Source organism: Atta cephalotes (assembly GCF_000143395.1).
Source record: "Atta cephalotes unplaced genomic scaffold scaffold00047, whole genome shotgun sequence".
NCBI classification, from domain to species: Eukaryota; Metazoa; Arthropoda; class Insecta; order Hymenoptera; family Formicidae; genus Atta; species Atta cephalotes.
In genome coordinates, this window is record NW_012130111.1 from 1678454 (window position 1) to 1691065 (window position 12612).

Consider the following 12612-nt stretch of genomic DNA (forward strand, 5'->3'; position numbering starts at 1 on the left):
ACACACACACGCACGCACGCACGCACACACACACACACGCACGCACGCACGCACGCACGCACGCACGCACGCACGCACGCACGCACATATGCACGTATACATGTATATATGTTGCATTTTACCAGTTTCTATATCCGGGTGTACCGGGTACTGCTCCGTTCGCCGCAGCAGCTGCCTCCCTTTGCTTTTTATTCACCAGAAAACTCTGTAATCGTAAGAACGTAAACAGAATTATAGGATTCGCGTAAAATTTAAAGCGCGTGCTATTTACAAATTTGGAAAATCGATATTTTATCTCCGACTGAATAGACGAGAGATCGTAAATGACTAAATATTACTCTCTTAGCTAATCAAAATTTTCCTTCACAAGATGACAAAAATTGTAAAATATCAAATAATATGAACCGTTCGAAAAGGGAAAATTAACTACGTGTATTAACATTATAAAAGGATTTGAATGAATGGGCTTGATTCTGAAAATTGTTAAAGTTGGGTAACCAGTCAGTTATACGATAAGTATTAGTTACTACATTACAATAACAATTATACAAAAAAAAAGTAACTTGTAACGGTAATGGCCTTACAAATAACTAGTTACTTTTATTCCCTGGGCTCATGGCACTTGATAATAGATATTCAAAATAGAAAAGTGTATATAGAACTTCTGAGACTTAAGAGTTAATACTACGAATATACAAAATTTAAGAGATAAGAGTTAATCTTGCTATCCTTGCTAAAAATTTATGATCTAACATTCCTCGTACCTAAAAATTAAAAAAAAATGTATTGTCTAATAACAAAGAAAAAAATCCAAATTTACATGAAGGCGTTCCTTGACTTCTGTGGATGCATTCGCGCTATGATCATGCTTGTCTTTCTTCCTGAGAGCCTCGAGTCTTTCTTTCTCTCGCCTTTGTTCCTCCAACTGCTTCTGCTGTTCCCAGAGCTGCGGCAGAAGTAAATTAATTATTTCTTGTAAACTCATCCTTTTTTAACAATCTATTATATCTCTCTATTATGTGCGCTAAGATCATTCTTCTACTCTAAGAAAGATGACTAGCAAATCACTATAATGTCGAAGTACAAACAAATCTATAAGACTAGATTTACCTTTAATTGATGCATCTGTTGCTCATGCAGTTCAGCCAATTGTCGTTCCTGGGCATGATACTGTTGCCGGAGAATCTGTTGCTGAAGTTGATGATGCTGCTGTAGCTGGAAGCAAATCCAGATATCTCAAGGATAATGCAACATCTTTAGCTAAAAACTAAAATGTCAAAAAGTATCTGAAGGATATAAAATAATTAAAAGTATCTGAAGGATATAAAATAATTAATTTGCAAGTGAAACATAATTGACAAGTCGCTTATTAACTGTACATTTCTTTTTTTTAACTGAAATCGTTACAAATCATTCCTGTTTGCGATATAATATTTTTTTCTATATTATTATAGTATATTAATTTATATAATCAGGCATTTATTTTTTCGATTTGAAAAATAAAGGAGTTTCGATAAAAAAAAAGGAACAAATAGAGATGTACATTTATGTACAGAGCTTTCCAATATGTTACCGAATAAAAGTTATTGTCGCACGCGTCCAGCGGAAATGCGAAAGTATATGCATAACGGTGCCAGTGCAAAGTTTCATGCCAACATGGTACGTATCCGACACTCTGTTTTAATCCAATTTACCGTGTCTCTCGAATGTTTTTCGTTCGTCATTCGTCGCACGTGGGCGACTTTGAGTCGCCTTTTCTCAGAAGGAAATGCGTAGGTTGCTGACACAGAGAATAAAGCGATTTCGTCCAATTGGTTACGTTTGCGAATAAATGCTGTCACGCGATTCCTATGCAAGCGTTGCACTTTTAGCAAGCAAGTATATTGAACGCGGTATCATCCGATTTGAAATCAAAGGAGTTGCTAAGTCTAAAATTAATGGGTAGGACAATTCTAGAATCTTGTCTCGCTTGTAATCGTTCTGCTTTTCTGATTGACATTCTCTGAGGCTAATTGAGATTTTTTGGTTTTAAGAGGGTCAATTATCTCTTTAGATAAATACTTGGTATTTAAAAATTTATTTATAAAACTATTAAATAAATTTATATGAATTTTATATAAATTTCACGTCATTATCTTTCTGGTATTCATAATCGGATCTTATATTTAAGATTGTTTTAAGTACAGTCTTAAGCTGTCATGAACCGATCAGAGAGCCGTATTAGTTTTTCTATGTATTATATCTAAGACGGTTTTAAAATAAGAATGAATTATGAATACCGCCCTTGGCCTTACAAATAAATGCTTGTTTGTGATTAAAAAGAAGAAATACTTCTGACGAATTTTATTGAAAGAATTTGCATTAAAATTTTATCTTCGGAATGAAATTTCGTGTTGCGGAAGTGTTTCGGTAATGAGTGCATGTCAAAAATAAGAATAAATAAAGAATTGGATTCTCAAGTTTTAATAAACAATAAAAGATTGGACTAATGAGAGTATCAAGAATAAGAATTTTTAAATAAAATATAAAATGTTCAAAAAAGGCAGAAAATGTCGAAAGAGGATTGCTCTAAGGAAATCTTTCATTTCAATAGGTGAACAACACGACAGAGAAATTAAAGATTTAATGCTTAGTGATCAATGATTGACAATTTGAGATATGATTAAACGTATTTGGATTATTTGGTTCATGTCAATTGATTTTAAAAACAATTTAAGCGTTAGACTGGTCATATCTCACATTGTTCCAAAAACGCTGGTTTTTTTTTATTTGATTTTATGGTTAAAATTCAATGAATATTACTACAGCTCCGTTTTGAATCAATAGCTAAAAGAGAATTTGTCGCACGTTCTAAATGACTATATCTGAAATCGACTGTAAAAATTGCTTCGAAGATTGGAAAACATGTTGGCATGAACAAACGTATTGCAGTGGGAGGGCATTATTTTAAAAACGAAATAAATTTAATAATAATGGATGAATCTAAATTTATAGTTTTATTAGATCAGTCCCAGTACATTTGATCACAGTATTTAATTAATATTAAATCAATACTGTGCTATCTATATAATGTTAATTTTCTTATTTTATATATATTCACAAAAAAAAACAGGGCACTTTAATGTTATTCTCTTTTTATAAGCAAGTATATTTATAAAAAAGCTGTTCGTTTTTATTCCTAGGCAGAATCTAATTACAACAAAGTACCGCAGTTACAATATATCACATACGGGATATATTTACTTCCGGGCAAATTATCCGCAACGTTAAATCTGACCTTTGCAGAAATATCGATGTCTTTGAACTTAATTACTGATGTAACTAAAGTGTGCACGATGTGCATGATCAATCAAATTCAATCGAAACTCAGCTGGGCTGTGTAATCTTAACTTCGCTATGTATTCCGCGTAAATTTCTGTAATAGTTATTCACAATTGTAATTTGTTGTATTTCAATGATATTCGTAAAAAAGATATGAAATAATATTATGCAGTACGATACCAGCTATACTACTATTTAATAAACTATTAAGGGGATATTGAAACGATGGCCGAATTTGATTGATTGTCAATAATATAGACTTTGTAATCCAAACTCATTTCTTATATTATCGTTTTGTCTTACTCAAATGTATGTCCTCCTTATCTTACGTATTTGCAACGCCATCTCTTGCAAAATTCATCACTACTAGACATAATTACTGTTCAATTTATATTCTCAGTTCTTCGCTAATAAGCAAATTACGTATATACGTAATTTGCAAATTAATATAAATCTTTTTTTTCAAGCTTTCAATCTTAGTTCCATTAACTCAGGACTATTTTACGTAATTCAACGGTGGTGCAATGTTATTTTGTCCATACAAGCTATAGAACTTTTAAGAAGCGTCTATGTTAGATGATTTTTTTCGATTTTAGAATAAAATCTACTACCTCACTTGCTAATTTTAGGCCTACTTCAATTCTATAAAAGGATTTAATCCTCCGTAAAGAATTTTTCCGTTCAATCTATTCGGAGATTTTTATACGACTGTAATGTATCAATAATTTTGTTATTTCAACGTCTTCTTAATTCTGTTTTTCTTTCAAAAGTAATAAATATTACAATTTATTTTCTGCCATCCTATATTACACGTCAGAAGAATATCCAAAGATCTTGTTCTTCATCTTAGCCGATTTTATTATGAAGAATTTGTTATTACTTATTTGTTATTCATTTTTTATGTTAACATAATTTCTTTCAATTATGAAATATTATATTGCGAATTATTTTTCCGTTATATTTAATTAATCATATAATAATGTATATCGTAATGTTACAAAAATGTATTAATTTTTTACGAATACATTTCATAAAAAGTAAAAAATACTTTTGTAAAAAAATTATTGTTCTTCGACATGCTCAATACTTTTAATTGTTAAATTGTTCATTTAACGAACAATTTTCTTATCTTGTTACACAACAGTTCCACAGAAGTTTCAAAGAATCCGATATTTTATCAAAGAATTCTATGTTACGTGCATCTTACATAAATGCATCGTACGTTACCTCGAGTATCTTCTGCTGCAGTGCATGTTGGCCATGTATGTTGGTAGTATCGGCAGCTGCAGTGTGATAAGTGCCGGAAGTCAAGGTAGCCGTGGCCGCGCTTCCTCCGCCACCGGCGCCCAAATCTCGCGGTCGCGGCATCGGAGAGCCCGGCGTGTCTCTGGCCATCTCTATGCACATGTAATAATAACAATATACGTCCAATAATATGCCTCGGTGAATCTCGCCGTCGTCACTATCACCGTGTTGGTGCTGGATGACCATTGATGATCTTTACGCTCGAGGTTTTTGCGCGCAAATGTCGATTAAACGCATTCGTCCGTTATATGTAAATTCTTATAATTCGTTTTTTTTCCTTCTCTTATTGTTAGTCTTTTATCTTTTATCTTTTATGAATGTGATTAAAGATGAATGTCAGAACTTCAAGAGGATAACACTATTGCCATAATATTTTGCTAAGATGTTCATTAATATATTTTGTTTCTATATGTAAAATTTTAAGTGGCTTTATAATGGCCACTAACGGTTTTAAAAATCGTATAAAATTATGTTTAATCTTAAGACTCTTATGCAGGATTGAGTCTATTATTAATTAAAATATTTTAAATTAATAATTGACGAAAACATATATAATTAAAAATCATTGACGGTAAATGTTAAAAATAACGATCCTACCTCTGACTTTGACCTTGATAAATTGTCAAGATCATGGCCCTTAATCTTCGAAAGAAGGTTTTAGTCCGCGCTTATTATTCATTCAAAATTTATATTTATAAATAAAGTTGGCAATATAAATGTGTATATATTTAACCGTATAATTTAAATTATAATTATCATAAATAACTCAATATTTCCACTTCCCCTCCTTCTACGGGGCGTTTCTATGAAAAGCGAGGTCCACCCCCACCTCCGCTCCTCTACCTAGGGGCGCCTAGAGGCGAGCTAAAAACTTTCCGAGGACTCTCACTCAGGGCCACGACCTTGACAATATATGTCGAGATCAACGGAAGAGAGTCCGATATTTTCAACATTTACCTTAATTCTTTCCAAACTAGTTAATATTAAAATTAGAATAGAACTGTTTATATAAATGAATCAACTAAATATAAATCAAGTAAGAATCAACTAAATATAAATCAAATAAGAATCAACTAAGAAGTTTAAAAATTACTTCAATCAAAGTTAGATATTAAGACTAATACATACATGTGTGTGTGTGTGTGTGTGTGTGTGTGTGTGTGTGTGTTGTAAACAGGATTGATAAAAAACATGTTTAAAATATACTTAATGATGTTTTAAACATGTTTTTTTTATAATACTGTTTTTTTTATAATACTGTTTAAAGCATATTTGAAGCATTAAAAATATATTCAAGAAAAAATACGATACATTTTTATTCTAAAAAAAAACCTAATTTTTAATCTTTACTAATCCTAGTTGTAAATCAATTTCTTATATATGTGTAAATAAATTATCTCAGAAATATGAATGCGCGCTGACTATTTTGCTGATTACTTTCAATACAATCAATCTGAAATACTAATAATCTTTCTAAATTAGATCGTTGATTTGATGCTATTAACATTTTAAAATCTGTAAAAAAACTATGAAAAATATTACTTTGACGAGGATTTGAATTCGGATTTCCCGTATTATTCCACAGCTCCTCACTATTAAGACTATATCAAAGTCTTAGCAATATTTTTCGCAATAACTAATATATAGCTAATATATAGAGAGCGCATTGGAAGGTAACGTGTATAAACAATGTTAAGATTAGGGACAATAGCTAATAATTTGTTTAGACACGAGTAGCAAATTGAAAATATGACAGTTATACGTTAAAAAATCATCCCGTAATTTAATAACAATTATTTGATTATCTTGAAATTTATCGAATGATGATCATTTAACTAGATAAGTGCTATGATACATCTTTAAATTGATAACAAGTTGATTTTTCGCTCGACAAATTAATTTCAAACTTTCACAATGATTTTAATGACGCGAGATAAATACTGCGCAACATTTTATCTAAAATATACGACTATAATTTACGTGGGAAAGAAGGCACTCATTGTGATCAATAGAGATTAGAAGTCATAATAACTGTTAAACTCAATCTCACTTCAAAACATTCCCGTCGCATTCTTTTCAATACCATCGCTGGAAAATTACAATCTCACTTCCTGTCATTTAACAACAAGTGTTGTTTCGATCATTTTTATTGATTACTAATAAAGAACATGCCGCCACATGTAGTCGAACGTATAAAACTAATCGAAAAAAGGAAATCGCTCATATACATCCATATATTTTAATTGTACCTCATTTTAAATTCGATAGACTTAAGACAAACCTACTTTTAAAAAGTCATCAAGATAAAAAAATATTGAAAAAAACGGAATGTTGAAAGAAATTCAAGTTTTTTTATATGCTTGTTTTTAACTCATTACCTGTTACTTTTCAAAGTTCAAGTTTCTTGGAAACATACGATTATACCAATCGCACCTTGCGTGTGTGATAATTATTTTTTTCTGTTTCTTTTACTGGGTATTTGGAAGGTTAATTTTGAAATGGCCTAGCGGAGACGTGAGAGAGCGCGTTCCCACGCCCTTCCTCTCTTCTTGGATCCTCTCATCGCGTCCGGCTTGAATGATGTCTGAAAGATGTCTGGCGGACACCGTGTATTTTTCCTTTCGCCGCGTCGTTCTCTCGCGATGTCTCAGGACGAAGAACATCGTAAAATTTAACGTGAATCGACGCGCGTGTTGCCGTAACGATGTTTATCGCTTTGATATTCGCTCGCGGCGCGATAGTGCGGCTATTTTTAGCATTTATTACGCACGCGTACGCGCCACACAAGCGACCACTTATCGCTCACTCATTTGCGACTTTTCTATTTTTTCTCTTTTCATTTTATATTCCAACTTTTTCAACTTTTATCTCCTCATCGTCACGCCCAAGTTTAAGGATTTGCTCAGAACATTCGAAATCTCGATTCGAAATGGAAGGAAGGAGGAAAACCAGTAATCACTTGTACCTAATCACTCCATTCGTGACATCTTTTATCGCTAGAGATCCAAGTTCAAACTCGATCACACATCGCTACGCAATTATTGTAAACTACATTGCCAATATATTCATAAATATTATATGTTGCAAAAATAAAAAAAAAACAAGCCTTTAGCGAGAAACTTTTTATTCCAGTTATCATACTAAAAGTTACTGGTTCACTTCAGTTACAGATCGCTCTTTGCACTTCTGATCTGAAATTCTAAAATTGTTGCTCTATCGCAATAATTTATTGTGTCGCTCCGCATCGATCGCGATCGTTCAGCATAAGTTTCCGGAGTGCTCTCCTCGTTGAAATTCGTACGATCGCAACTTTGGAATTTAATTCACAGGTGGGATATCCACGACGACGACGACGACGACGACACGCGACGGTGCAGAGGCGGCGGCGGTAGCGGCAGCGACGCAGCGGAGGTGTGAGCGCGCGCGTGCAGGAAACGACGGCGGAGAGACGAAGAGAAGAAGAGGAGCTTTATATACGCTGCTTGGCACGGCAAAAGCAACGATCAGCGCTAAATTTAACTCGCACTGGAAGCGATTACGCGAGCCTGGGAGTGAAGCTGAGGTGAGACAAAGAGGGAGGAGACTACGACACGAGACCGATCGGAGGGGAACCGAGCGAGAAGAGAACGCGAAATTACCTGCTTGATAGATGGATCACGACTGAACGATCGCGACCACAAGCGATTCTGATAATTCCTCATCATTCGCGATGGGAGATGATGCAACGCGCGTCCCGCGGCGAGGCGCATCGAAGCGGGGAACTGCGGATATTGGCCAATCATCAGTGACTTGTTCTTGGCCGCTCGTTCACGTGCTCGCCACTCGACTCTACATCGATGTGAGCAACGAGAAAACCTGTTGCGAGTAACGAGTAAATTAAGCCCTAAATAGAAAAACTCTGGTCGAGTGTATTCGTATTTGGTAATACGAATGTTAACTTGCCGCTGAACAAGCGCAATCAGTGATATAAATGACTGTAAGTGATAATAAATGAGATTTCTTATTACGTTTGTACTTCCGCATTTTTTTCCGGGATCATTACCGGAACTAAATTAAATGGTCTCTTTGAGATTCTCATTCACAAACAGCCTCTAATCATAACAATCTATTCTAATAACAATCGTTAAAAGTTTTTAAATTTGTTCCCTTTTTATTTATAAGGTCTATCTATTATTCAATCTTGAATAATAATATTGTAAGTAAGAAATTGTTTTTTCTGTTTTTACTTTTTTTTATACAAAGACTGTATAATATAAACCTGTATAATATAAACTGAAGTTTAAAAGTTAAAGGCTAAGGACTAAAGATTAATAAAAATAAAAAACATAAATGCTTGATATTCATTCAAAATTTGTTTTTTATTTCCTCTATTGACTCATGTCGAGTTAATATATGAGGTCACGCTTTTCAATAAAACTTTTATGTGAAAGATAAAAATCTTGAAATCACGAATATATTATTCAAAATATCATTTATTGTTCAAAATTCAATTATTAAAACATGCTTTTATTGAAATGATGCATTCCTCTCCTACTGTTATATAAATCTGCTATCACGTATCTTTTAATAATAATATGCACGACAGAGCTAATTATGATGTATCACAGAGGTAAAAAAGAAGATTAAAGATAATTTTCTTTTCTTCAATATATAACTTTATAAATCAATAAAATTGACCGATTTTTCATAAAAATCAAATAAGTTCATCTCTTTAAATTTTGATTATGGCACCAAATTCTCTATCAATATAAAATTATCATTAATGTAATACAATTTAATACAAAATAAGTTATTACTAAAAATTCTGATAGGTCCGATTTGATTCTGCTAGTTTTATAACACTCAAACGTTCTTTGTTTTGTTGTGACTTTTTCCAAAACAAAGGCAAACAAATCTCTAAAGATTTTTTTTTATAAGTAAACCAAACGTTTATTAAGTTGCACGGTGCGCGCACGCGTGCGTAATAATCATCACAGTGTAACTGCACGGCACATGCAGATGCGTCCTCATTTGAGGCTTATATTGCCCGCACGCGTAAGTGCTGCACGTGCATGTGCGGGCGATATGAGGCTCATGCGAGTGTTCCAATTGTGATTCGTATCGCACACGTAATATGCCTGCCGTATGTGTGTGAGCACGCGATATGAATCTTACCTGAACTATTTTAAAATGTGTATTTCATTTACTTGATGAACATCTAAAAAAAAATGTTACACTTTCATCTTGGAGTCCTTGGGACTCACTTCAAAAAATTATTATTTTATTAGAACGTAACTGAAGGATCTTTTAATACTTTTAATATTGCGCTTCTTTTTTTCTATTCTGTATTGTCTTTTAAATTCGAGAAATTTAAACTCGCTACGTCCCTCTGGTGATGATGTAGCGAACTGTTCGACGATGTATGCGAATTTTCTGTTCGAAATAGATTATACATTTATATTTCTTAACTGATTTGAATATTTCTTTAACAGAAATACTCGGAAATAAATTCTAAAAAGAAGACTGTGTGAGAATCGATTTTGAAGTCTTCCTCAAAGATAAGTTCCTCAAAGATAGTTCAAATATGTTAAATTGATTGATCTCGCAGGAATAATACACGATCACTTCTACTGATCTATTCTTTTGGGAACATTCTGTTCCCTATCTCTCCAAAAAACGTGATAGAAAGAATGAGAAATAGTATATGTAAAATAACAATTCAAGAGTAAAGTTTTTTACGAAAGCTAAAGACATATTTAGATGAACATTTTGAATATCTATTGCAATAAAAAGAAATGTTTGAAACTTATACACTGACTTCTTTTATATCTCGAAAATAGTTAAATTTTCGAAAAAAATACTCTTATACAAAGATATTCAGCTCATTGAGTACTATCGATAGAATGATTCAAAAATACCTCTTCTAATTAAAACATTTTTTTGTATTGGTAGTAAAAAATTAAGGAAATTTAAGATTACTCAAGGTCATTTAAGTATGTCTCATTACACTTATTCTATAATTTTGACAATAGGTATTTTCCCCGAAATTGTAATCCTTTTTTTAAAAAAAATGTGAACTTTTTATTAAACTCACTCTATATACAATATCTATATATGTATATATAATAAATAGCAAAGATGCTCACCCTTTTGAGGCAGATGCGTGAAAGCGGATGTAATTTCAACGCTTCTATAGCCCACGTCTTCTGAAACAAATTACAAGCATTTTATAAAATCGATGATTATATATAAAGAGAACAATGGGATAGTTTTAGCTTATTATCTCTTCAAATCTATACTAATCAGCAAATAAATATTGCAATTCATATATAAAAAGCGCGAATATTAATAAATTATTGCATGTCGATTGACGTCAATTTATTCAAAACATAGAAAAAGTTCTGGACTAGAATAAACTATTGTAAACTACTACGTCATAATTGATAATATTATTGCCATCACAATAATCCTATTATGACTGATCGGATTATTTCCGAGCGTAAATTCCTGCAATCTTTTTGCATACTTTTTTTAATCTCATCTTTCACGTATGCACCGATAATAAAATAAAAAGTCGGATCTTGATACAATGTTATTTGTATTCGATAAGAATTGAGACCACATCTCCTTTATACATCTCCCTTTATCTAAAATAATACCTGCAAACAAAATTTCGATCTTTTTGTTTAGATTTTGTAAAAAGTTTTTTGTAAGTAAGCTTTTGTAAGTAAGTTTTAAATGTTACTTTTGAAATGGATAAAAAAGTATTTCCACAGATATAAAGTATTTGCTTTTTTTTTTAACAAAATAATTTTCCTATATAATAAAATTTTTTACATTCTCTATGACAGTGGAAATTAAAATAAACAAATTCTAAAAAAAAATGAAAGTCAACAAAAAGAACCTCATATACTTTATAAAAAAATTGCTTCGGTCAAATTAACAGAAACTGAAATATATTTTAATTTAATTTTTAAGTAGTGGCTGATCAAAAGTTTTCTTAGACAAAAAAGTCTTAAAATCAAAAACATAAGAAATATGATTTGAAGTGATCGCTTTATTAGAGTTTAAAAAATGTTTTTTTAAATTCATAGATTAAGGTAATTCTTTAGTAAATCGAGTTATCACAGAAAAGTCTAACTTTTTTACCCTGATAATAGAACAAAACGCTAGCAAATTGTGATCAAATTGGCAGTAAACTCGAGCAGAGTTCCCACTACAAAACCTATCTGTGTCCGCATTTGGCTAAGGAACTGCCTATGAAAAACCAATTGACAGACTATGCTAGCAGATTAATGACAAAAACAGAGCAGAGTCTGTTCAAATCATATTCTGCTCGATTTCTGCTCCCAATTTGCCGTCAGGTTATGCAAAATTTTGTTCGGTTTCTGCCATTCAATCTGCTGGCATAACGCGTCTAGCAAGCATTATCATATTTCTGATAGCAGTTTGCTGATTTTGTCAAATATTACAAATTCTGTGTGCAATTTGTTGCTTTTCTATAATCAAAAATTGTTAACATGCTCTGCTTGAAAACTGTTTCCCAGATTTTGTTATTAGGTAATGTCACAAAAAGTAATAGGTCAACGGCCATTCTGAAAAAATATTTATGTGCATAAACTTACATACAAATTTAACCTCGAAAAGTAAATATAACGACACCTTGTTTTCATTTGACGAAAATATAATTCTTGATTTATTATCGTATGTTTCATATTATTTCATTATGATATACACATAGTTTTAGTATATTATCCAAATTATGCATATCATGTATTGATATTTGTGATTTTGTGTGGACACCTTCTGGCATCCCAAATTTTCGACATTTTATTAAAGAACCACATTAAATTAATATATAAATGTTTAGAAAATATATATATATATATATATGTGTGTGTGTGTGTGTGTGCCACTTTTATTTAATAACTCCAAACTTTCTCTGTCGTATGGTGTGTGTGTGTGTGTGTGTGTGTGTGTGTGTGTGTGTGTGTGTAGATAGAACTA

At 32.2% G+C, this 12612-nt stretch overlaps 1 protein-coding gene across 1 annotated transcript in view; it reads right to left on the reverse strand.

Moving 5' to 3' along the window:
* The window catches only part of LOC105622622 (histone deacetylase 4), a 32156-nt gene that overhangs the window by 13027 nt on the left and 6517 nt on the right, over positions 1-12612 (reverse strand). The window contains exons 2-6 of the mRNA XM_012204038.1: positions 10752-10811; positions 4549-4718; positions 1111-1215; positions 821-946; positions 123-205 (exon numbers count right to left, since the gene is read on the reverse strand). Of these exons, the coding sequence (XP_012059428.1) occupies positions 123-205; positions 821-946; positions 1111-1215; positions 4549-4718; positions 10752-10811 (544 nt within the window). The remainder of the gene's footprint in view (positions 1-122; positions 206-820; positions 947-1110; positions 1216-4548; positions 4719-10751; positions 10812-12612) is intronic.